The sequence below is a fragment of the Hypomesus transpacificus genome, chromosome 13 (assembly GCF_021917145.1).
Source record: "Hypomesus transpacificus isolate Combined female chromosome 13, fHypTra1, whole genome shotgun sequence".
Taxonomy (NCBI): Eukaryota; Metazoa; Chordata; class Actinopteri; order Osmeriformes; family Osmeridae; genus Hypomesus; species Hypomesus transpacificus.
This window is the reverse complement of record NC_061072.1, coordinates 8881838-8907971: the sequence shown is the minus strand read 5'-3', so window position 1 is coordinate 8907971 and position 26134 is coordinate 8881838. Positions and strand designations below refer to the sequence as shown.

Here is a 26134-nt window from a genome sequence, read left to right as displayed (position 1 = left end):
TTATTGTATGAATGTTTTTCTTGGTCAGTCACAGACTGGTCATGTACGAGAATCCAGCTTCATTATTGAAGCTGACCAAACCCTCAGGTTTAGGTGTCCCCTCTCAGCCATATCCATGCTTTATTGGATAGAGACAGTTCAAGGTAGACAGGAGGACAGAGGGGTGGACATGTAGCAAAGGGCCCAGGTCAGATTAGAACCCAGTCCACTGAGGTAAACCTTGTGCTGCCTCAACTAGGTTTTCTTCTGAGACGGATTTGAACCTTGCTACCGTACTTTCAGATTTCCTGCAGTGGTGATAACCATGGCTGGGATACTGCTAGCTTGCTTCTGCCACGCGAAGAAGAGGTCTAGAAACACGCTATCACAGCCGGCCAACTCCTCCTCCATCTACGTCATTCCCCTCTCTCTCCAGGAACAGGAGGCAGAAAACGTTCTACTGACACACCCCTACAATTACCCTCCTCCCTATGACTCACTGGATCTAGACCCTCCACCCCCATACTGTCAGGTACTGCATCCGTTAAGGAATATGTCTCTCTACTATCAGTAATCTTTTTTGTCTACAAAAATATATCAGGCATGTACTGTAGCATAGACAGACAGGTGATAATATGCCTTGCTACAATGACAGATTTTTCTCCCACTGCAGATTGATCTCGAACTTTACACCCGGAGGTTCCCCTCAGGTCTAAGGCCTCAACCTCCTCTGTCCCACGCCACCCCTCATTAGGTGCCCCTGCCTTCATCCCAACCCCCAAACATCTGACCTGGACATTTGCAGTTGCTCTTTCAGCAGAGGATTTGTGCAACGCCACCTACATGGAGCGTGGGATCCACACAGGCATCATATGCAGCAATTCAGGAGTGGAAGCAATGCTGTGATGTGGAAGTCAAACCCAGGACACAATATCAACCTAGCACTGCAGGACTAAACTTTCCTTCCTTGGGATTAGCGATGAATTGTACCACAAGCCTTATCACAGAGAGCCGACCAGGAGCTCAGTGCTAAAACTCTTCCATGCATATTAAGTTGTATTAATAGATCAGGTATTAAAGACACAAACAGGAGCATTACTCTACAACATAGTGTTTAATACAGTGTTTTTAGGAGCCAGTGTCGAGCAGTTGTCCCACCATGGGAACATGCTGGGATAGTTAGAGCACCAACGTGTTTGGCTACTGTATAACTTTGTTACAGTATAATATTTACAAGATTGTGAGGAAAAAATATAAAATTACAAATGATTTGCAATTACATGGTTTTCTTTTCGAATCGTGGGAGAAGACATCTAGAACATTTGTTATGCCATGACAAAACGATAGTTTTCCATACAAGAAAAAAAATGTATTAAAATGTCCAAAACAAATCTATAATCCAACCAATTTGTATTATTTTGACCTAAACATTCCCAAGGGTTCTTCTTTACAGTAATATTGAATTATTGACAGTGGTCATACAGTAGGTACGTAACAAAAACATGAACAATTTCCAATAACTTTTCCATAGACTGACCGAACAGTCCGATGCACAACATAAGGCAGAAAGAGTCAGTGTTCTCAGGAAGGAACTCCGGAACATGCACTGAAACAATTATCCAGCTCAATTTATCATGAGCACAATCCTTGGTGTGTGTGTGTGTGTGTGTGTGGTTATGCGTGTGTGAGTGTGTGTGTGTGGGTCTGTGTGTGTTGATGTGTGTGTGTCTCAGATATATTGCTTGTCATCTTTTTAAAGAACAGAACATAAATAAGAGTACTACTAGAACACATTTCATATATTTAGAAACCATAAAATCAGACGTTCAAATGTACAGATTTTCATATAAAGAAACATGACATTTGGTATTCTTTTCAACTGTCCATAAACTACATATTCTATGTAAACATTGCACAACTTATACAGTATACCTGTAGCTTTGTAACATTTGGGAAGGCTAAAAATGTGGTCTCGCTCCATTGATTTTGACACTCAAAGACCTCCAGAACAATATCCGCAAAATCTATAAGCCTACTTCAACATGGGTCTACACACTCATAGTACTCACACACTATGCACTGTACCGTCAAACCTGTAAAGCCTTCAGAACAAATATCAGAACGATCTGTTCTTTTCTATACAAAAAAATACACTGGACATCATGTCTATAGAGGAGTGATTTTGTGCAAAAGGTCTACTTGGGACTGATTCTTTGCACCTGATCCTGGCAATTCTAGCTATTATCGACAGACCTCCAATCTATAACCCAGCAAGCTACTTTGTCTCCCAGCTCTAATCATAGCATATTCTCTCATAATCTCATCTGATTGGTCCCTCGCTACCTGCGGGCCTGTACCACCTCTGACCTTTGATTGCTGACCCTTGACCCCTGTCTTGGACTCCAGCCTGTCCAATCCCGGTCTTAGAAGACCCAGCTGACCGGCACCCACTGATGTTCGGAGCCCAGTCTCTCCAGCGCCACCTTCAGGCTGCGGTAGGCACCTTCTAAACCGTCGTTGACGATGTTGACGTCAAAGTAATGTCCGTAGGCCCTGTGGATCCTCTCACTCTCATCCACCGTCCTCTTCAGCTCCGAGTCCTGGGCGGAAAGCATTCACAACCATGTTCAGATCAAATCATTCAACAACAACGTTCAGACTGTAGAAGAATGAAGGAATGTAATCAGCCAGTAATTGACTATGATACAGAAGGCAACAAATGGCACCGTAAACAAGGTCATATGTACAAGGTAGACTGCAAAAGCTTATTACGTTGTTAGAATGTAGAAAGGGTTGTGGTCCTTGTGTGCTTGGTGGGCAAAGCTAAGAGTGTTGTAGCTGGTAGATGAACAGGTGGACACTCACCGTTAACTGTTTGGTGACTACGCCTGATTCGATAGCTGACCGGTTCATCGCCTTCAAGACCTCGAAATCCGGAGCTTCGATAAACACCACGTACGGGAGAAACTCTGACGTCCGCAGAACCTTGAGAGCCTTCAAAGAAGAACGTTGTAGAGCCGTTGTCATGACGCATGCATGCCAAGCTTTGTGGTTGAATTCAGTTATGGTGACATAATGCTGTTAGGTGTGTGTGTGTGGGGGGGGGCGGAGTGCCTTCACATTGCAGATTTGCTCGGCGGATGTGAAACTCATCAGTTTGTTTTTAAATGTCACTCCACAAAATACCAATGAGTTGCTACTAATCATTAAGGGACTCTGCCCATTGAATAAACATGCTGATGGGATTCGATTATGGCTTAATGCCTCCCTCTCCCAAGCATTGGAGATGCAGTGGGTGTGACAGATACACCCACTGAAGACAGAGTGGATGAACTCTGTTGGAGATCTGTCTACTTCTGATGCATCCACATCTATACTTTACAAGAATAACAAGTAAGAGAAGATTCGAAAAGGGATGAGAGTATGAAGGGCGAACACATGTTGTAGAGTGTGAGGCTGTCTGGTCGTGAACACGCTAGCCAAGGTTCAAATCCTGGCTCAGGTCAACTTTAGCTTGTTTGGAGCGGTAGGTTTCTGTCCCTACCTGTGGATTGACGTCCAGGATGCAGATCTTGCTGGCGTCCACCACCTCGTGGATGGAGTTGATCTTGGTGCCGTACAGGTTCCCGTCGTACTCGCCGTGCTCCAGGAAACGGCCGTTCTTGATGTCTGCCTCCATCTCACTACGTGTCATGAACAAGTACATCTGCCCATTCTTCTCGTCTACTTTGGGTTTCCTGCAGGTGACTAAAGCAGCGAGGGGATTGGTCAGGTGGAGGTGACTAAAGCAGCGAGGGGATCGGTCAGGTGGAGCGGAGTACTGTTTAATGAGTCAACTTTCTGCCTTGGAGAGACTCAGTCACACAGATAAGAACATTGAAAATGTACCATATAAAAGGACACTTCCCCATAGCAAACCACCATCCCATAGTGCTGCTGCATCAGTGTAAGAGCTGTACTCACAGGGCATGGTGGTCCCGTAGCGGTGGGGGTCCGACACCAGCACCTTGTTCTTCAGACTGCGACGGCCCACCCCCTGGGCTCCAATCAGAACCAGCGTCTTCCGTCGAAAAGGCGGAACCTTCGCCACCTCCTCGTAAATACGCAGCTCATGGCGATCGAACTCTGGGAAAGAAGCAAAAAAAAAATGAATTGTGTGTCTGACTATCTACAGGGGTCCATCGCTACCCGTTCACTGTATACTGTAGTAAGGGGTTTTTATTTAAAAGCACCTGCGTTTTTTGTCGTCAAATACATCATCTTTTTCTTCTTCTTTCCACCCATTCCTGCACACAGCGGACCTGAGAAAAACACACAACTCATATGATCAACACACAGGCTGCGTCTCACATTCCTTCACCACTGCCTCCTGTTAAAAGTGATATACCTGTGCTTCAAGGGCTGTTGACCTTTACAGCCAGACTAAACAATAAATTCACTTCATGAGACTCGATGGATCCGTTTTCAACACTAGAGGGCAGTATAAATTAAAGATCCAGGATATTGGCATAAAGCACCTGGTAATTGGAGATTTCTGACACAGCCCAGCGGTCTCCACAGTGCAGCACACAGAGTGGGTTCGGGCCTCAGAGGGGTTATGTGTTTGAAGCAGAGAGAAACAATGCATGAAAGCTTCTGCTTGAGTCAACACAATTCGAATGATGAAATATCTTTTAAATGCAGTTCTGCGGTTCAGAGTTGGGAAAGTGTGTGTGTACCAGGGAAGGGTCTGCAGAGCAGCACTGATGATGATGTCACGCCGCTCCACTGTGGACCCAGGCAGCAGTCTAACTCTGTAACACCTGTTACAATGTGCAACAGAGGGCACTGTGTGCGTGTAGGTGCCCTCTGTCTGTGTGTTCTTGTGGTTATAGAGAGCGCAGGTGTGTGTTTGAATTGTTAGCGAGCGTGCAGGTGTGTGTCTGTTTCCTTGGTGTGTGTGTGTGTGTTTATAGAGTGCAGGTGTGTGTTTGTGTGCGTGCGGTTATAGAGAGTGCAGGTGTGTGTGTGTGTGTGTGATAGAGTCCTGGCTGGCTCCTCTCTGATTCAGGACATACAGCTTATTAAACAGCAGATTGAATCTGGCCGACTGAGTCATGCTGGCTCTCATTACGGATCTTCTCTGGTGAAATATCTCTCCTGAGGAGCCAGGCAGCAGAGGATGATGTCATAAGTCACCTGACACAACAGCTGTCTGCTCTCTCACAGTAATGGTCTCACTCTCTTTACTAGCACTCTCGTTTATTTCTGGATTGTTTACTGTTAGGTTGGACCATTCCTTTTTTAGCCAGTACAGTTTTTCCTACTTAAATGATAAACGTAGAAGGGGTAGGCTCATAGGGGAGGAGGTTAGAAACAACAGGGATGGCTCAAATCCCAACGGGACAAAGGAATTCCACTTGATGGTAAGTGATGCAGGAGGTGATGTAAGGATGTGTCCTCCTGTCTGTCTGCCTGTGCCGCTGGTTGGAAACACGTACCAGTGGTGACCAGCTCCAGGTCCCTCTTCACAAAGGCCTTCCTCTTCTCCTCCAGGAGCTGGCTGGGAATAAGACCTGCGCTACCTCCCTCCAGGTGACAGGCCTGAGGTTAAACACACACCCACACATTTACATTACATTTAGTCATTTAGCAGACGCTCTTATCCAGAGCGACTTACAGTAAGTACAGGGACATTCCCCCCCGAGGCAAGTAGGGTGAAGTGCCTTGCCCAAGGACACAACGTCATTTGTTACGGCCGGGGATCGAACGCTCAGCCATCTGCCCCCTGACACATGCACACACACACACATAGACCCACACATGCAACATGACAACAACTGTGTTAAGTATATCACATGACAGACACACACACGCAACATGACAACAACTGTGTTAAGTATATCACATGACAGACACACACACACACACCCTGTACACACACACACACCCGAGACAGGGTGTGTGTGTGTCTGGGAAATGCTGACCTGCCACCAGTTGAGGTCTTCCTGATTGAAGATCTGCAGGATGTCTCCGCTGCTGAAGCCAAGCCCCGCCTCCTTGCAGGGAATCAGGTTGTCATGGGAGGGGTCGTAGTCAAAGTGACACTTGACAAAAGCCTGGAGGTGGTACAGAAACTAGGTTACGTCAAGAACACATGGACAGAGGGCTCGGCTGAATGATTTAATTCCAAAATAATACTCAACGTTGAGTTTTTGTATCTTTTCCACACACAGTTTCACAGCTGAATGATCAGTCATATCAGTGCTGTTTTCCCCCTGATAAGGCTTACAGTAAATCCATAGCAGATAGATATCTGCTTAAGACCCTGTCAACGAGACTGTCCTGTCCCACTTTTATAGAGTACTCCATCGAGCGGTACACTTTGCCAGACCTTACAAGACCAGAGCGTCGGCCCAGAAGCCTAGCCCAGTACCCCGTCTCTCAATCCCCATCTCCTGAATAAACGACATGTCGGGGAGGAGAGGATGAGAGAGCCAAAACGGGTTGTCATGGCAACCATCCCCTGCGCTTGACGACGCTTATCCCGTGAGGAGCTGGCTTGTGAACGGAAAATGATAATACCAGTCCTGCACACACACAAACAGTGGTAATGTAGTCTGTCCTAGAGAGCTGTCTGGATAGAGACACACCTTAATATATTTACAAAGTACTAACTGTGACTCACATTTAATATTCACATGTCTCCACAGAGACTTTAGTGAGAGCGCTTAGCCATTCTGCTTTTCAAATTGATCTTCTGATGAGTTAGCATTTACGTTTTGAGCACAGTATCAAAACAGTTGCAAAGCAATACTTCAGAAGTGTATAATTTACAGCGATTTATGAAAAAAAAAGAAGCTTGTAACAACCAATATCAGATCTTTATATATATATATATATATATATAATCTCAATATCAGAGGCACCAGAGACCCCATTAAAGGAGTTTCATTCAAAATGGCAGCTGCCAAGGGCCCTGTCAAACTCGACAGACGGAAAGATAGATGGACAGATACACAGAGAGGTGCTTCACAGGAAGCACCGTGCTGTGACGTGGACCGCTGAGTTCTTGGCGTGGACGGTGGGTGGACACGCGTGGAGCAGTGCTATCTAGACAACAGGTGTCTGATCCTCGAGGATCCTCTCCCTCCCTGTTAAAGTGGGTCATGTTGTTGTCACTGTGTGGCTTCACTGGCTTGTCCATTACTCTGATGCTCTCTGGCACTTTGGAGACTGGTGGGGTATCCATTAGCCAGCCTCTAGGGCTGTTTGAAACTATCTCTTACCCACTCACTGGAAGGATGCAATTGCTTCCAGATACTGATTCAAAGGCTTGTTGCTACTTATTTCAAGTGCTAAAGTCAATTCAAGGAGAAGCCACAGTTCATCTGGAAAGCATACACAAAATAACACATAACAGACTTTCTACACCTGCAAATATCAGGTGTTTTGCGCTCTGTGGTTAATTCCTGTGGATAATTAGAGCTCACATTATATCTCCATCAGCTATTCTGAAGTATATTTCTAAATTCTAATCTTGTCTTTGTGTGAAGCAGAGTTGGATCCATCTTCTGTTGGAATACTGCAACTCGGGAGTGGATATGAGGAATTAAAAATCAGGCTCTGTGTGTTTTAGAGGTTTGTTTTTGCTCTCACTAAATCACCCATTCTTCTCCAGTCTCCATTATGTGACAGAAATATGACTAGAGAAGCAAGTAGCAGCAATTAGCTGAATGAAGCTCCCACAACATTTGGACAATTGACAAACCTTAATGCAGCTCAAAGTAGGAAAAAAAAGGCCCTTATAGAAAAAGCTGTGGAGGGTGCAGTTCTGTGGATGTGTGCTTGGCAGGGGATGGAGTGGCAAGGTCAGACACTGGAGTCGAGAAACAGACATACTGCTTGAACACACAAAAGTGACCAAGTTGAATGAGGGAAAAAACGCCCGTATTTGACGCATTGCTAGGCTTAGGGAGTCGAGCCTGGTTTTGTTGGGTGAAAAATAACTGTTGTACCAAAGAATAGCTTTGAACTCTTCCTTTTTTTAGCAGAAACAGATCTTCAAAGAACCTCTAATGCCAACACCTTCAAGTTCAAGGTTCCCCTGGGCTTCGGGGGTCAGAGGTCGCGGGTGGGCTGACCTGGCGTGGAGTGTGAGGCTCCTGGTAGCTGGGCAGGATCTTGAGCACCACACTGCCGCTGGCGTCCTTCAGCATGTCCTGGAGCACCTTGGGGTCGTTCCCCACCTCTTTTCCGTTGACCTCCTTGATGATGTCACCCACGTGGAGCAGGCCCTGCTGGTCGATCATGCCGCCGTGCAGGATCCTGGCGATGACCAGCTCGCCCGTCTCCACGCGAAAGGTCACACCCTAGGGAGACGGGACAAGACAACAGCTCCTCCTCTGTTACCTTACCTGGCGAACTCACCAGACACAAAGGCTTGTCCTGCTAAAGGGTGGACGAAAGAGTCGTTTTAAAAAACGCATGTGTGTGTATATCAATGCCAGGGCTCTGAGGGGGCTTACCAGATGCTCCCCGGACACCTTGCGTATGCCCACCATCCGGACCGCGTCGGGGGGCACTGGCTGGTTGTTCAGGGCGGCGTCCATGAACGAGCAGGGGCTGGGGGGAGGAGTCTCGTAGGTCTTAGAGGCCACCGAGTCATGGGTTTCTAGTAGCGACTGATGATAAATAGGAAAGGAGGATCAGGTTTTTAAGTGACATGGGATTGGTCTGTTTAGAGTAAACGGATGAATTCATCACAGTACAAATATAAAACATATGGTTCAATGGTACATTTCACAAAACTGGTCAAACATTCATTTCACCAAAGTGAGACCCGTCTCAATCCATAACCCAAGTCATCCTCCAAAAACAAGCCAACCTTTCAAAAGGGATGAAAGTGACATCCTAACATGGTGTCTGTTTCAGACAGCAACCTTAAAACTCTGGGCCCGAACGTCAGCCTCACCTGGAAGTGTGGCTCCTTCAGGATGCGAGCCAGTTCATCGGCAGCCTTGCTCCTCTCTGTGAGGGGAGTGAGCTCTTTGAGGATGTCCTGCACCAGCTCCACATTGTTGTCTCTCACCGCCTCCAGCTTGATCTCCTCCACAAACCTCTCATGGGCCTGGGGTCACACAGGGGTCACACAGGGGTCACACAGGGGTCATACAGGGGTGACACAGGGACACAGGGATACGGGGAGGGGAGCTGTGAGCGCTGGGGCTGTACCTGACCAGCAGCAGCATTTGTGAGATTCAGATCCAGTCATAATATGGGGGTGGGGATTAATGACACCTGTGTGCAAGTGTGAATGTTTACTCTGGCTTCGATGGGACTGGCTTGATATGAAGCCTCTGAAGGAAAACAGTGCGATCAACAGCTCTCATTGGCACACAAACACAACGGAATTAATATGTGCCGTACTACAACCAGAAGCTAAGCCAACACACTGAGTCACGTCTCCAACCACCACTCCCCCCCCGCCACCCCCCAAAAAAAGTCAGACACTGTGTATTTTGCCAGTGTTCTGTGAAGCATCAATAATTCAGCTCCTATTAATATTTTACCCCCAGTCCCATTCCAAAGACATTGGGGCCTGTGTTACTGAACATGTCTTCACCTCTATCTTTCACGGCCTCTGGGCCCAAGGTAGCTAAGCAGAAAAAATGACACTATCCTACTGTGTTACACTCCAATGAACTTTCCTATTGAAAGCTAGGACATCTATTACATACAAAAACAAGGCTTCAATCTTTATTTACATTCACATGGTAAGTGTATGACAGTGCAAATCCAGTGAATTGTTCTTGGTGTGCATCATGCCATATAAAATGATTGTTATAAAACTGGACAGGATGATGAGCAGAAGTGTGTAAAGACATAGCTAGGTACAGTGTAATCACAGGCAGTCACTCGTTCAATCACAGGCTGGAGAGAATCGATATACAGTTGAATTCCCCAAGCTTCCATCCTCCTACAAGCTGAAATAGCTCTCTTGTTAATAAAGATTCATACAGCCAAGCTACCCCGAGGGGGTGGAAGTCTCCCATGGGTCTCTGGTCTAATCTGGTAGCCATGGCTGTTTGTTTATGCGGGGAGGGGAGAGGGAGAACATATCCCTACTGGGAACAGGAAGAGGATGTGAGAAGCACAGCAGATTCGAGCTGCCGGGATCACGTATAATACAATCCCTCTGTGCTGGCACAGCCCAGACAACCTGATGGAGCAAGCTGTGGGTGACTGGCCCTTGGATCACCTGGCACACAGAACAGCGCAGACTGGACATGTATGAGCAGACGGGGGAACAGGCCCATAGCCGGGCGGCCAGGCCCACGCTGAATACCTTTAGTCTCGGTGGTTGTCCCGCTAAGTTTTTTCTGCTTCAAACAGAACAGGGAAGGTATGGGAGCTCGAGCAGCACAGAGCTGCTGGAGGAGGGAATCCATGTTCATGAAAGAAATCCCACACGTACTGTAGCGTTAGCTGCTTTGAAAAGGCCCTTTAACCAAAAAAGTGTAGCTAGTTTCCTTTTCGAATACTTCAATGGTGCTGGTTCTCTCATGAAGCACAAGAGAAGGCTGCAAGACGAATCTCGGATAATGGTGTCGTTTTTGTGACTGGGTTTTACACAATGCAGTTGTTGATAGCCCTACGGAACAGATCTCATGGCTTCGACTCAGTAGGCAATCTTGATATCTGTAACAAGGGCGCCAATGCTACAGTGAGCTTTTATGTCCTTGCAGTCAGTGTTTTTTGTAGACCTGTGTAAAGAATGAATTACAATCTGTCACAGTGCTTTTTAGATTCTTAAGCACATTTTCTGTGCTCTACCAGCTTGCATCAGCAGATTACTCCTTTATGAGGAAAGGAAACACTGAGGCACACACAAACAAACTCTCTCACACACACACACACACAGACAGTATTCTTTAAGTCTCCACAAAAGAAAAATCAATCAAGTCTTGAGAGCACAGGAGTGGTGGATAAGACATAGAAAGAGCAAGAGAGAGCGAGAGAGAGAGAGAGAGAGAGAGAGAGAGAGAGAGAGAAAGAGAGAGCGAGAGAGAAAGAGAGAGAGAAGAAGGCTCTGTTTCTGAGATGAACAGGAGGCATTTGATGCAGTGCTCCCAAAAGATCTTTCATCATCATGTTCCTCGCTCCCAGAAATGACGCTGTGAAGCGGTAAGAAAGACCACACACCCCTGTGGCTCTGCGTTTGGAGTTCCTCAAGAAGTGCGATACATCCCTCAGGATGATGCTGTCCACGAGGAACTGTCTCAATTCACGGCCGAATGTTTCAGAACTGTAGCGTGACTGCACAACTCTTTCTGTAAATCATTATGTATTCCAATCGTCATGCTGAATGTTTGTCATGACATCAATGTTGATATGAACTGGTTAACCTAACAACATCAGTTTTGACTGGGGTTCTATCGTCTACGAGTAGAATCTCAAGGTCCTTGGGTGGACATACATTGTTGATGTGACTGTTCTAATTGTTTCAGTTCTGAGTCCAACATTTTAGATAAAAGTATTACTTTTTTTTCCCTGAGAATAAGAGGAAGTTGTGATTTAAAATTGAAACCCAAAGCATAGCAGAGAGCAGTGGCACTCTCCAAAACCTTTCAGTCACTGCACACTCCCTGCCTTCCCTCTCCTGTCAAAACATCGAAGCAGTAAAAATGTAAACGAGGATCTTAACTTGGAGAGCTTGCAAGTGAGAAAAGGAGAATGATTCCGTTCAGTTCTCAACCATAACAAGTGTCTTCCTTGATCGAATTGTCTTTTGTCAAACCCTGTCAATCGGTCGACGAAAAGACTAACGTGCGCACTGAAACAACATTTCATTGGCAAGTGCAGAAGGAAGTCGGCTCACCACTGGACTCTCCATGATGCCTTTGAGGAAGATGAGATCCAGGTCGTTGGCCGTGGTGGAGCTGGTGCTGTCACTCAGGGTGTCCAGGATCTGATGCATGGCTGGGGGACACACAGGAGAGTTAGAGGAGATGGCTAGAGGAAGTGATCGTGGAGAGAGAGAGAGAAAGTGATCATGGAGAGAGAAAGATAGAGAGAGAGAGGAGGTTCACAGAGAGCATGAGACAGGACATCGAGGGAGACAGAGAGAGAGAGACATACAGAGAGAGAGAGAGTAGGAGAGATGGAGGAAATGCCTTACATACTTTCCGAAGCAATTTCACCACTGTCAATCAGTCCACCATGAGGTCTCTGTTAGAAAAGACAGTATCTCACCATCCAACTCCCAAACCTCATCCACACACACACACACACACACAAAAACACACAAACAGACAACCTAATTTCCCAGGCGGTATGGCCCCACCAATGGGTCAGTGACAACAGCAACAGAATGACTGGTCTATCTCCACTGGCATGGGAAGTTTGTCAATAAGCACATCCACAATCTTAGATATGTAGGCACTGTAGCCTGTTCAATGGTTTTCCATAACAAAAGAGACTAATAATACTACAGAATACTGGATTGACACATGAGTGGCATAGCAAGGAACCTTATAATTATGTTCATAGATGTATTCATTCTTACCTCATCAAGAATTGTATGCCCTGTATTTCTTTAGCTCTCCACGGATCAAAAAATATTACATTAGGTCACTAATTGACATAGGGAGCTCTGATTGGCAGACAACTGGACCTACTTTACTCAAGTCAGCTGTGGCATCAAGCCCTAATAAGGGTGTAATGAGACACTCCCTAGATTATTCGTCCAATTAGAGGGCAGATAATCCTGCCTGTGCAGGGTTAAGATCACAAGCGAAACCCATGTCCTATTATGTAGGCAAGAAACGTTTTTAAACATGATGTCCCTGCTTGTTAATTTATTTCTCATTCTTTCATTGTCTGCATAATCTTTAGCAGTACCATTCCTTTCTCACTGGCTAAAAGTGATGTCATATCCTGTCTTTTCACGCATGCTGAACAGTACATACACTCTTTTCAGAGTGTAATGATTCATGTTTTGCCTCGTCTTATCCCCACACCTATGCTCTCAACAGCTTTCTCCCTAACAACACCTGTACACCTTGACAGCTCAACAATATGAGGCATCAGCACTGAGACAGCCATTCTCCTCAAAGAAAAAGATGGCCTCCTTATCGTGTTCTCCGCAGAGGGGAGAGAAGGGGGAATGAGGGATGCAGGAAGTGAAGAGCACCCCGCTCTTCTCAACCCTGACACGGGCTCTGATCTTGCAGAGCTGATTTGCTGGGTCTGGGTTGTCTACCAAACCAATGGTTGCGTCTTAGACACACACACACATACAGTACACACAAGGGAGAACTATGTTGTTCATGTTATATTTATCCGGTTTGACTTCACAGGGTTTGTTTACTAGGACTTCCAAGTCCCTATAATCTCCCTCTCCATCTTTCTACCTTTGTCTGTCTGTCTGTCTGTCTGTCTGTCTGTCTGTCTGTCTGTCTGTCTGTCTGTCTCTCTGTCTCTCTCTATCTCTCTCTCTCTCTCTCTCTCTCTCTCTCTCTCTCTCTCTCTCTCTCTCTCTCTCTCTCTCTCCTTCACCAATCGGCACTTCTCTTTCTTTCTACCTGTTCATGTTTTTCTCCCAGTCTCACTCTCTCTTTCTCTTTGTCACTGTCCCTTCATCTCTCCCTATCTCCTCATCTTTATTTCCATCAGAGAGACATGGCTGACAACATCAACTACACAGTGGGTTCCTTGGATGGCTTGAATAAGATATCAAGGCAAAGAGAAGGGAAAAATAAGTAGCAGTGCCATGTTTGCAGATGAGCCACTCCCAGGTCCTGGAACTGCTTTGCATTCTGACAGACAAAGAGGCAAGAGGAGATCAATTCCACAGGACTGGTTGTTGTCTAAAGCTGCTGCTGTGGTATTATTCAGGGATTAATACAAATCTAGGTTTCCCTTCTTCCTTTGTCACGTTGCTCTCCCTCTGTGCAGCCCAGATTGAATTACCTCTCTCACGTTTTGTCACCTGCTCAACAAGAAAACAGGAAACTCCCATCCGAGGAGCAGAACAGAACAGGTCACAAGTTCAACAACATTTAGTTTGACACTGTCTGGGTCAAAGCTATCAAACCTCTGAACAGTTGAAAACACAGGTTCAACAAGAAAAGTTTGAAACAAAAAACGTCTAAACATTCAGATCTACATCTATCTCCGTAAACATAGATCTGGAATACTGTTTCTTGATGATCTGATGTGTCACAGTTCAATCCTTCGAAGTTCAATAGCAACTGGATCTAGAACTTCCTAAATACCTGAATTAATGGACTACACTACTGTCATGTTTAATGATCTTAGTCTGTACTTTACAGCACTTCAGTGCTTCTCTCTCCCTGTGTCTCTGACCCTCTTAGAGATGTTTATTTGTTTATATTTGTTTAAGTGAGCAGTTAAAACCAGTTGAGGGAGTCAGAAAGGTCTGAGAATCCCGTCTTTGTAGGCGGGAACTGATGCACTTCTGAGGCAAACAAATATGTCAGAAATTCTTCTTGTGCCGCACTAAATCCTGAGTTAAGATTAAAACAAAGCAGGATTATGACATTCCAAACTTCCAATAGCATCTACAAAAGAAAATGCAGCTCAGAGAAGGAACACAGATATGGAATGTTTCCTGGTCTGTATTCAGTCAACACTGACAGATTCAGGACACAGGCAACAAGCCATGTGTATTAAATCAACCACATGGCAAATGTTCATTCAACATAGTCTACTTCTGTATAACTTCTGAATACTCCTGGAAAACAATACTGATTTGATCCCACTACAACACAATACAGGATCTGAAACCCATTCAGCGTCAGTGAGAGCATGGGTTCACCTTCGAAGTGAGCGGCAATTAAAATCCAAAGTCACGCTACGGGTACATAATCCATGGTGTTATTGTTTGTAACTAGAGGACACGGTGGTAGACATGAACCTGTTAGCACAGAAAAAGACCCGTTGCTATGGAGCCCTCGCTACAAAAAGACACACGCGAGGGAGATGAGGGACTGGTGAGAGGAGCAGAGAGGCAGGGGGCAAGCAGGGAGGATTCCAGGAAGAGACAGGGTTGAGGAGGCCGGTGACAAAGGGGCGAGGAATGGGGGTCGACAGATACAAAACAAGGGAAACAGGAGTAAACAGGGGAGAAGGTGCAGAAGAACTGAAGGAGGACGTGGGGGGTTCATTCCATCCCACAACCCAGTTCTTCCTCTTTCCGTGCCGTCGATTCACTCGGGGGCGGGGGATGTCCTAGAGTTGTACCTAAAGATATATTCCTGTGATCCTTTTGACAAGGAGATAAGTAAAGAGGGCAGGTTGAGTGGAGGAGACTTGAGATTGTGCATGTTGTGTTGTTATTGAAGAACCCTCCATGGTTCTGGGCAACTGAAGAGCAGACAGCAGTTAGTTGCCACAGAAACCCCTCTCTAAGGAGTACACAATCCCCTGGCGTGTGTTTCAGTAACAGCAGGGAGTGTTATTAGTAGCGGGTATTGAGTTTGTGAGGGTGCAGAGGAGCTATAGCTGTCAGGGCTAATGATGTGTCCTGTGGATCTGACTGGACACCAAAGTTTTTGTGTAGACTGACATTTAGGGAAGATAAAACAACATGGAGTTCTGCCAGGTTCCTGGTTGATTTGGGCTTGAATACAGTCCTCTTCATGTTTTCTCTGTGAACACTAACACACTGATTGTATTGGCCCTGATCTAATTATTGGGCCAACTTTTATCACTTTCAAATTTAGAATGCTGAGAGATCGACTGTAGATTCTCTGATGGCAGTAAATCCAATTATTTAAATAGTGTTACTATTTCTAAAATAACATATTGGGGATATTATATTGGACTTGACAGGCACGGCGAATCCCTAGATAACAGAGCTGGACACCATATTCCTAGTTCTCTGACAAAGGAAATGTAATTATAATCAAACCCCCAGGTAAGCTGTGATGAGTGTCTCCGTACAGCCTCCAAAGAATCATAGAGAGGATAAATCCTGAGTGGCACATTCTGCATTAACTGATTCATATTTTATGGTTGCAAAGAGTGTTTTAATCATGAGCTACTCTTTGAATTTTGGAATGTCCTTCTGTCTGTGTAGTCCTGGTCCTAAAGGAAATGAAATACGTGTCAGCGGAATTGAAACAGCATATGATATATTAGTGAATGTTTACAAGAGATGGTCGTCAATGCCAAAGTCGTCACCGCCGCAGTGACAAACTAGGTTTGCTGTTGAAATAATTGATTTGTACGGACTTGTGATGGTTTGTGTGTGTGAGAGTGTGTTTGTGAGACAGTGTGTGTGTGTGTGTGTGTGTGTGTGAGAGAGTGTGTGTGTGTTAGAGTGTGTGGGGGAAAGATTTGTGGAGGGGACTGAATGTGTGCACAAGCATGCATGTGTGTGTATGTGTGTGTGCGTGTACTTGTGCATAACATGTGACATGTTTTGACATGTCACACGGCCAAGCTCTCTCAGGAACACAATCAAGAATAGGACGTGTATTAAGGGGCTGTTGAAGGCACGGCATTGCCATGGTGATGGCCGTTTCAAGTGAGCGTGATTCGGGGGGGGGGGGGGTATCTCATTCACAGGCTGAAGGTCACCATTTCAGACAGCCCCCGTGGTATCTGTTGACATTTCATAATAGAACAGCACTCTTTATATCTAGAACCATATGTCCACCCAGATGTGACAGAGAGGACTAAGCCTTAACACGATGGCTGTCAGAGCTGAAGGTTTAGATAAACTTGACGAGTAATACACTCAGCACAGCGTCCAATTCATTCAAATGTCAGTTTGCCTACGGGAAATTCAACATGAAAAACTAAGTTAATGGCTAATCTTTAAGAAAATACGCTAATGCGTCTGACGTGTGTTTCGTGTTGGTGTTTTATTTGACTGCAGGCCCTGAGTCATGCAGTGGCTCGCACCAACAGCCAGACATTAAGTGCACATGCAGACCGAGCGAGAGAGAAGTTATCTGAAGGTTGAGCGTCTGGCTCTCTCTAAACGTGCTCTCTCTGATAAGGACGACGTTGCATATGAATGACCCAACAACTGCTGGAGGGGAATACACAATTCCCCGCTGGAGGCTTCTCATTCGTAGATGGTTGGGGAGCAAATGTACAGACAGTGTAATCCATCACTAGAGTCATGTTCATCTTGTCAACTGTTATTGTGAGGCGTACTACATCTTGTTTTGCTCTTCGCCGTGCAGTTCTGCTTGGCATTCTTTTTTCTCATGGCGTGCTGGACTAACCAGTAGCCACATAATGTCTGTTAAAGGAATATTTACAGACCGCCTCCCAACGGAGCCTTCAAATATTTAGCTTTTCTATTTTTGCTTCTGGTAATTGGATGCTAGACTACATTTCTTCCATACCTGATTCTTTGCCAACTGAGCAGAGTACTGGATGCTATTTGCCACCAAATAATAACGGTACACCAAGACAAAGTATAAAGTGTACACATACATTTACTGTATGATGCAGCCCGTGTATTATTGATAAGCTTCATCAATGTTGTATAACACGTGTGCTACTTCCCCCTGCCTGCTGTGTGTGATGTAAGGATGATGAGGTCCATCCTCTGCCAGTTGTTTGAGCAGTCTCTTCCCTCAGATCCGTGTTGTTTATTATGAGTTCGTTCGCCATAACTGTATGGCGGTTTGAAATTCAAGCTTTTGATTTTCCACTCTCTCTTAAAATGTCTCTCTCTGTCTCACTAACTCTCTCTCTCTGTCTCTCTCTTTTCACACTCTATCTCATTTCTCTCTATCATAACGGAGAGTCGATCAATGCATAGTCATACCACAGCTAGGGGTTCAACCAAGGACAAAGTTATCATGAGGAGAATCCAATAGAGCTCCATCTGCTTGGATGTGTTGCTATGTGTGAAGCGACGGTGCATGTGCAGGCTAACACCTGGCTGGCAGAGTGAGGACCTGGGGGCTCCAATCTGCCTGAGCTGATCTCTGTCAGACCCAGACGAGTCCCCCCCCCTGAGGTCACAGCCAACCTCAGACTCAGGAGACACTGGAACAAGTCCAGTCACACACCAGGCATCGAGGCCACATTACATGTCTATTCTGAGGCGGGAAAAGCAACCTCCCCTAAGCTTCCAGAGGGCAGGCATGAACCAAACAAACGCTGAATCTCTTCCAACACTGACGACTTACAAAACAATTTTCCTCAGCTTGTCAACACAAACTTATAAGCATCATCTTTGCATCTAGGCTCAGTGGAGGTACATTTGAGAGACTCTTCTTATGTACAGTACATCAAGTCTAATCTGTCACTTGTGTCACCTGAAATTAACTGCTTTCTGACTGTCAGGTACTCTGGACCTGAACCAGGCCTGGCTGTGGTCTTACCTTCCCCAACCCTCAGTCCCCTGGACCTGACCCAGCCCGGCCCGGCCCAGCACAGCCTTACCTTCCCCAGGCAGCTGCAGGTCCAAGCCATCGAGGGAGCCCTCGTCCTCCAGAGACAGCCTTCCAAACAGGCTGCCAGCCATGGAGCACACACGTCCACAGCCACGGCAATCACACTGCCACTTTTGGTCACACACACAAAAACACACAAGCTGGCAAAAGCCAGTTGCAAACAACCTTTTACCACCTCTCTGTCTCTGTCTCTCTATCCCTCTCTCTCTGTCTCTGTCTCTCTATCCCTCTCTCTCTGTCTCTCTCTCTATCCCGGTCTATCCCCCTCTCGCTGTCTCTATCTCTTTCCCTCTCTCTTTCATTGAGCTTCCTTCTCTCTCTATCTGCAGGTCCTGAGAGTGTGCCAGTCAAGCCTGACTGAGCCTCTCTGAATGAATGAATGGGAAAGAGACAGTGAGGGAAAAGGAGAAGGAGCACGAGAGAGAGGGAGTTAGTAAGGGAGGGGTGGATGATGCTTCTCTGGAGGGAGGGAGGGGCCTCATTTTCCAAGAGAGGCAAGAGAGCTATCTCCAGGGTTGACAGGAGCGTGAGAGAGAGTGTGCGTGTGTGTGTGTGTGTGTGTGTGTGTGTGTGTGTGTGTGTGTGTGTGTGTGTGTGTGTGTGTGTGTGTGTGTGTGCGTGCGTAGGCAGGTCAAGAAGGTATGTTAGTAAGATGAGACTGACTGGAGCTGACAATGTTCCCTGTACAATTCATTTAATGATGGCTCATCACCACACACAACAGGCTCTATGTTCCGTGAACACACATTGCTTGTGAACGCCCTGAAACCTTTTCAACAGGCATCGCACCAGTTAATAGGGCTTTTAACTCTGAAATTCCCTCTCCAAGCCAGGCACAAGCTACCTGCTTCCTCAACCGCCTCATTAACCACCTTTTCACTTCACATCCAAATGTAAATCAACCAAATTGACAGCATGACAAGTGCAGTAAAGTGCAGAAATGTCCTCTCCCACAAATGCTGGACTTTCCGTTACGTGAACATTGAGATATGAATAACAAAAAGGCTACTTTAGAATTTACCACACACAATCTTCTTTCCAAAATCATTGATGAAGTCATAACCTTTTGAGGCTTCACCACAATTTGTCCAGATTTCTCCACTCGCTGTCCTACTTTGACACACCAAGTCATCATTGGAAACATTGGAGATAAAAAGTCCCTGTATTTTTTCTAAATCCTTTATTATATTCATAATGGTCTTAGCTGTTTGTCTCGACAGCATTGCCTAATAGAGGGATGGTGTGATGACAAATACGTATTTGAGTTTCAAGTCCTAGACTTTCAACAAACTAATGTAAAGCTATTGAAATGCACATACTTATCCATTTGCAGTTTCAAAGGAGGATGTGACCCAGTCAAGTCCTCAACGTTACCCAGAGTGTTTTGGGGGAAAGGGTCTGCTTAAAACACCAATAGTATCTTGTTTATTCCGTTCCAAAGTGTGTGGGTGAAGGCCATGGAAGCCCCTCCTCCCAGACACAGAGAGAGATGTAACTCTGTGGAGAGTGCTCCATTAGCCAGGTCGTTAACTTCCATTAAGGCACGGGGGACGAGTTCCTCCAAACCATGTGATCAAGTTTCTTCCTTCATCCATCTTATCTATCTTAATCAGTGTCCTCGCTGTTTCTCTATCTCTCTCTCTCACACTCGTTCTCTCTCTCTCTCACTCACAAACAGGCACGCAAGCCGACTATTACTCTCTCGCACATAAACACATTCACACACACACACAGTCATGGTCCATGACCTTGCGACTTACCGGAATCTGAGCTAGCTGATGCCACTGGCATTTTGGATCTTTTTGGATATCCTGGTTCCTGATCTCTCTGGTTCTCCGGGTTCTCCTGGTCCTCCTGGTTCTCCTAGTTCTCCTGGTCCTCCTGGTTCTCCTAGATCTCCTGGTTCTCCTGGTCCTCCTGGTTCTCCTGGTTCTCCTGGTACTCCTGGTTCTCCTGGTACTCCTGGTACTCCTGGTTCTCCAGGTAGTCCTGGTTCCCTCCCTGATCTGGTAAGGTCAACTAAAATGAGAAGAGAGGAAAGACATGGAGGCAACAACGTTAAGACAGATGAACGAATACGAACACAATCTCACCTGGACAGCATAAACCACGAGCAGACTGAGCTGGGAGAGGAGGAGGGGGAGGGGAGGAGGGGGAGGGGAGGAGGGGGAGGGGAGGAGGACATACTCCGGCTGGGGAGGACAAGCAGCCCAGAGAATGAAATACCAGGCTGGCATGGAGACCCTTGGTGATCCCAGCTCCAGTCAGTGGTTGTCATACGTCTCGTGCTCTCCCTCTCAGATCCCTCGTGCCCATTAAATTCCCAAGTCCACACCAGCCTCTGTATCAGACGTCGTCAGCACTGATTAACGGAAGAGGCCAGTTGCTCTGGTAACACCCACACTTTGCCGTTAAGTCTTCCACAGCTAGCATCAGAGAGGTGAAGTTGCGTGGGCCGGTTAATGCAGAGGATTCGCTTGGTAAAAAACCACACACAGTGGTAAAAAAAAAACACACAGTGGCTTCTAGTTGAATCCAGTGAAGTCCACTCAGAGGTGGACGGACTGCGAGGTTTTGATTCAGGAGGAAGAACTCAACTACTTTGAGGTTTAAACATAGTGTTTGTAAAAGACATGCATATTGCATCGAACCAAAGCACAGGGTGGATGAAGGGAAAGGGGTGGGGATTTGAGGTGTGTGTGTCTTTGTGTGTGTGTGTGTGTGTTTGTGAGAGAGAGAGGAGGGGAGGGAAAGAGTATGGAGAGTGGGAGGGGAAGGAGAGGAGGGAGAGAGGAGGGAAAGAGTCGCTGACAAGGAAGAGCTGTAGCCAAGGATGCCTATTCCTGGTTGCCATGACGATATCCCAGCACGGTGGGGGGTTGTATCAGTAGTAGCCAGGGAGAAGAGGGGGAAACTCCCACTTGACATCCACACCATCTAGATTACACAGGCAACAGGGGCATGCTAGAACGTTCTGTCACAAAGCAGAGTAGAGGGAGGATGTATGAGAAATGTTTAAGGTGACAGCGTCTTTCTGCATGAACTCCACCCCTACACTCTCCCATGTTTTAAATGTGTGTCTCTCTCCCACAGACACACACACAGATGCACACACGCACACACATGCATACACACACACACACACACACACAGATGGTTCTTGATTCCACTCCATCTTAAATAGATCTAATCGTAGCCCCTGCTGTGATATTTGAAACACACTGCCAGAGATGTTGGAGAACCAGGGCCTTTGCACAGCCATTCAGCGATGTAAACCAGGCCCATAATACCGCACACCATCCCCCCCGCACACCATCCACCCCCCCGCCCCCCTACCCCTGCCGCCCCCCCCGCCAGGCTTATCCTTGGCCTCCGGTGTTTGGACTGGAAAATGACATAACTTGTTAAAAGTATGCCGGGAGCGCGAGGGACCTAAAGAGCTAAAGCCGATTGCTGCGGTGTTTGGGAAGCATTTGAGCTGGGCCGACAGAGAGGGAGGGAGGGGTGGGGGAGGAGGTGGGAGAGGAAGAGGAGGAGAGGGAAAGGGAGAAAGGGAGGGATGAGCTACCATTCTCCTACTTCAGGAAGTGGTCTACTCAGGGATGTAATCAGCCTGGATGCAGTGGTGAGCCAGTAATCTGAGTTGGTGTCTTTTATCCAGTTGTGAAAAAGACATAAAGCAGGACAGTGTGTATCGTACCAAGTGTTTCAACAAACGCATAAGCTGACATGAAATGTGGAAAGCAGAAACGTTAAGATGTGGAATAATTAGGCAAACCAGAGTAGTTCTGAATGTTCCAGTTGAAGGCCCCCAACTAATGGAGAAGGAGAGGCACGTTCACAGTGTGAAAACACCTTTACAGTGGTGATGAGGTGTGTGAAAACTGCTCTCTCTCTCCATCACTCCATCAATTTGGCACAAACACACACACACCTTCTGTAGTAAACCAAAGCAACCATTCACTGTCTGTGCTGTCTCCATGTCAGTCCCTGTCTGTGCTGTCTCCATGTCAGTCCCTGTCTGTGCTGTCTCCATGTCGGTCCCTGTCTGTGCTGTCTCCATGTCAGTCCCTGTCTGTGCTGTCTCCATGTCAGTCCCTGTCTGTGCTGTCTCCATGTCAGTCCCTGTCTGTGCTGTCTCCATGTCAGTCCCTGTCTGTGCTGTCTCCATGTCGGTCCCTGTCTGTGCTGTCTCCATGTCGGTCCCTGTCTGTGCTGTCTCCATGTCAGTCCCTGTCTGTGCTGTCTCCATGTCAGTCCCTGTCTGTGCTGTCTCCATGTCGGTCCCTGTCTGTGCTGTCTCCATGTCAGTCCCTGTCTGTGCTGTCTCCATGTCGGTCCCTGTCTGTGCTGTCTCCATGTCGGTCCCTGTCTGTGCTGTCTCCATGTCGGTCCCTGTCTGTGCTGTCTCCATGTCAGTCCCTGTCTGTGCTGTCTCCATGTCAGTCCCTGTCTGTGCTGTCTCCATGTCGGTCCCTGTCGACTCCGTGACCAGCTGTGAGGAGGGCCGGCCTCCAGCATAGCAGCTGTGACATCACGCACGCAGGCTTGCAATCATCTCCACCCGGCCAAACAATTAAGACAAGAGGCCAGCTGTGGTGGAGCGAGACATCCTCACAGAGACGAGCAGGAACTCAAGGACACACACTGCCTTGGCCACAGCGTTTACGAGAGCAAAGCCAATACCGTAACAAGACACACACTCGTGCTGTTTATGAACGTTTGATTCATCCACTCTCCTACTTATCTGGTGCTTTATTGCCACTTCCTGGATAGTAAACACACAGCTACATTACTCGCTTCCTATCTCAACTCATAACAAGCCTGTTTAGCCCTGATGCTATGGTCCAGTACACAACCTGGACGCGATGGAAAGACTGACATGTCCGTACACCCACTTAAACATCCTCGTAGTCGCACGTGCACTCCACTAGACAGGTCCAAATCCACGCTAAGCTCACGTCATGACTAAAAATATCCCAGCACTCCCACAGGTTCTGCTCCTCTCATTACTTTACAGGGGAAACGGTCGTATCCAAGACAACCGAGCGGACGTCTTTCCTTTTTTCCCCAGTCCTTTGCCATGGCAACAAGGAAAAATGTGTAAAATAATAATAAGGTATGGGGGGGATTGCAATTGCTCCCTATTTGGGACAATAAATGCGTAAATGTTATGCAGTTTTAATGTTTGGCATGTCTGTGTGATTGTGTTTTACATTTTAGAAAGGTTAAGTGTGAATTTGTCATAGAGCAAATGCTTTATACGAAGTGTAGGGAAAGCATTCACAAACCAGTGCCAGCTAAATCAATTATTGGAAAATGCACAAGCTGTATTTGGCCTGGGCCAACCCAGAGGACCATCATTAAAGCTCTCTGCAAGGAGAATGTACTGTTAGATTAACCTGACGTAGGTTCTAATCCAGGGACAATGTCATGTCTCACCTCATTGACCAAGAACACTTGACTACACTTAACTGGTTTGCGTGTGTGTATGTGTGTGTGTGTGTGTGTGTGTGTGTGTGTGTGTGTGTGTGTGTGTGTGTGTGTGCACGTATCTGTGTGTGTGGCACAATTGGTGGACATCCCTCAAAAGACATGGAAATACACATGATCAGAGAAACCTTGGCATGCCAATTAAATATATTTTCCATCAGTGTCAAACAAAGCATAATGAATTGAATTACAACAGACAGTGCCTTCTGTTTCATATGCTGGCCAAGAATGACTTTATATAACCACGCCAGAAAACAACAGAATACCTGAAGGCAAGAAAGGGCTTCCAAAACTGAAAGAGTATTAAACCTGCTTGGCTGACTCCTGGTTGACAGGAACCAACAAAACCAAGCTGTTTCCCTCTCACCTCATGCATATGGATACACACATGGTGTTACAACAATTATCAAACAACCTTGAGATTAGAGTGATAGAATGCGGTTGCACCGGAAAAAATAATAATGAAGTTAAAGTGTTTTCCAAGGTGCAGTTTAGGACCTGTCAGCTTATCACAATCTACTGACAGTAGATTAGTTGAACGTGGATATGTTCCTTTCCTAAGAGAACTGTTCCTGCTCTGGGTTGTCGTAGGCAGCAACAAACCAGCAGGCAGTCAACCATGTCTACAACAGCCCCAGCAGACCGGCTGGATCTGACAGTGACACAGCAGAGAGGCTGGGCAACCACAGCACTGTCAGCTCAGAGCAGGAGAGGATTTAAATAGGCCGCCCTATCAGGAGGCAGTGTGTCTGATTGGAGCTGTGATTGGAGCTGTGTGTGTGTGATGACAATGGTGTCATAGGCAGCTGACAGTCAGTGGACGTGGACGGCTGACAGGGAACTGGCCACCCTCCTGCTGCAGCTCTTTAGGGACAAAAACATCTCCTGCTAAAGGGCCAGTCTAGGACAAGTCTGCTCTGGAGATTTCGATGCAGTAACAGAAGCCCGCGGTCTTGTCTGTAGTTCAATCACGGCCCATCGTCACACTATTGTAGTGACCAGGAAGGAACAGAAGTGAATGAGTCGGAATGATGTGTTCGCTACCAGCAGGCGGCTGCTGGTCACGTCGACCACATCCTCGACACATGATTGGAGTTTTAAGGCCCAATCAATACACAAAAGGAACCATGTGATGAAATGAGTCTTGCAGTGTGTGGGTGTGGGGGGTGGGCAGGGGTGTGGGGGGGCAGGGGGGGCGGGTGGGGGAGTCTGGCCCGTCGCCACGGCGACGACCTACGTGCACACGGCCAGACCACGCCTGTGATATGTGGTGGCAGGTGTGAGTAAGTGGGCGGGTCATGTTTATGAATGAGTCAGTGGGAGGCTGCCATTGGATGCTGAGGCTCTGCGTAATGTCGCTGATCTCCATGCCGACCCGCCATGGAAACAATGGAAGGCCTCCCTCTTCAGCCCCTCGCACTCCGATAGTTGATTACAATCCCTGTTTCAGACAGTAATTACCCAGTCGGGGGTAAAATCATAGCATGACAGAGGACAGGTTCTTAGTAAAAGCAATGCAGACACACACACACACACAAACACACAAACACACACTGTGAATAATACTAAGCTCATCTATATGCCAGGAGAGCACAGACAACCTGAGCGTAGTAAATCCTTAAGAAAAGGTCTGACTGGTCTTTAACTGTGATCTATGACAACATCATCCTGTCTGTACCCTGACCTTTACATTTAGAGGGAAGAAAAACAAGCTCCTCATTGGATCAGTGACAGTGTCTTCTTACCCTTGACTTTAAAGCAGAGGACCGATAAGGGCAAAAACGTCAACTTTTCCTGTTTCTGACATGGCACATAGTATGGCGTCTGAATAGTCGACCGCTGTTGAATTGCTTTCGCGGAAAGGTTCTCAACATTTTAGGATGGATGTGTCAGCGATCGTGTCCTTTTACAGTCATCTTGCCGCATTGCCTCTTACGTCAAACACACTGAAAAAAAGCTTAAAGTTGAACTTCCTTTAAAACCAAGAATGAAAACTTAAAAAAAAGACCTAACTGACACTCGAGTTTTAATACGGATCTTCACAATGCTCTTGGCAGATGCAGCTTATCATTATAAGACCTAGGCTCAAGACATGATATTAGACTGGGTGAGAATGACTTTCACCTGCTGCTGCTATCCTCAAGCAAACGATTCACTTGAATCTTTGAAACCTGGAAATGGTAGAGGTGGATTCAGTGATCAGGACATAACTGGAGGTGGTTTTGTATTGTTAC

General features: G+C 46.5%; 1 protein-coding gene across 2 annotated transcripts; it reads right to left on the bottom strand.

Annotated features, from left to right (window-relative positions):
• Nucleotides 1-652: 652 nt before the first annotated feature.
• Nucleotides 653-20280, bottom strand: mpp2b (MAGUK p55 scaffold protein 2b). 2 transcript variants are annotated; one of them, XM_047032574.1, is made up of 12 exons: nucleotides 20168-20280; nucleotides 11840-11940; nucleotides 8933-9088; nucleotides 8487-8642; nucleotides 8103-8330; nucleotides 5946-6077; nucleotides 5460-5562; nucleotides 4212-4280; nucleotides 3943-4104; nucleotides 3524-3726; nucleotides 2845-2973; nucleotides 653-2579 (listed from the first exon to the last, which is right to left on the bottom strand). In XM_047032574.1, exons 1-12 carry the CDS (start codon nucleotides 20196-20198, stop codon nucleotides 2403-2405), a joined length of 1647 nt encoding a protein of 548 aa, XP_046888530.1. In that variant the 5' UTR covers nucleotides 20199-20280; the 3' UTR covers nucleotides 653-2402. The 2 variants fall into 2 exon arrangements, with proteins under 2 accessions (XP_046888530.1, XP_046888529.1); XM_047032573.1 differs by lacking the exon at nucleotides 20168-20280 and adding an exon at nucleotides 18397-18627.
• Nucleotides 20281-26134: the final 5854 nt, after the last annotated feature.

Bases quoted from the DNA above. Each gene is read 5' to 3' on its own strand.
- mpp2b (XM_047032573.1), bottom strand. From the start codon at position 18,478: ATGGCTGGCAGCCTGTTTGGAAGGCTGTCTCTGGAGGACGAGGGCTCC. The intron at 8,331-8,486 runs GTAAGCCCCCTC...CCGTCTCCCTAG, and splicing joins AGGTGTCCGGGGAGCATCTG to GGTGTGACCTTTCGCGTGGA. The intron at 4,105-4,211 runs GTGCTTTTAAAT...CTTCTTTCCCAG, and splicing joins TTTGACGACAAAAAACGCAG to AGTTCGATCGCCATGAGCTG.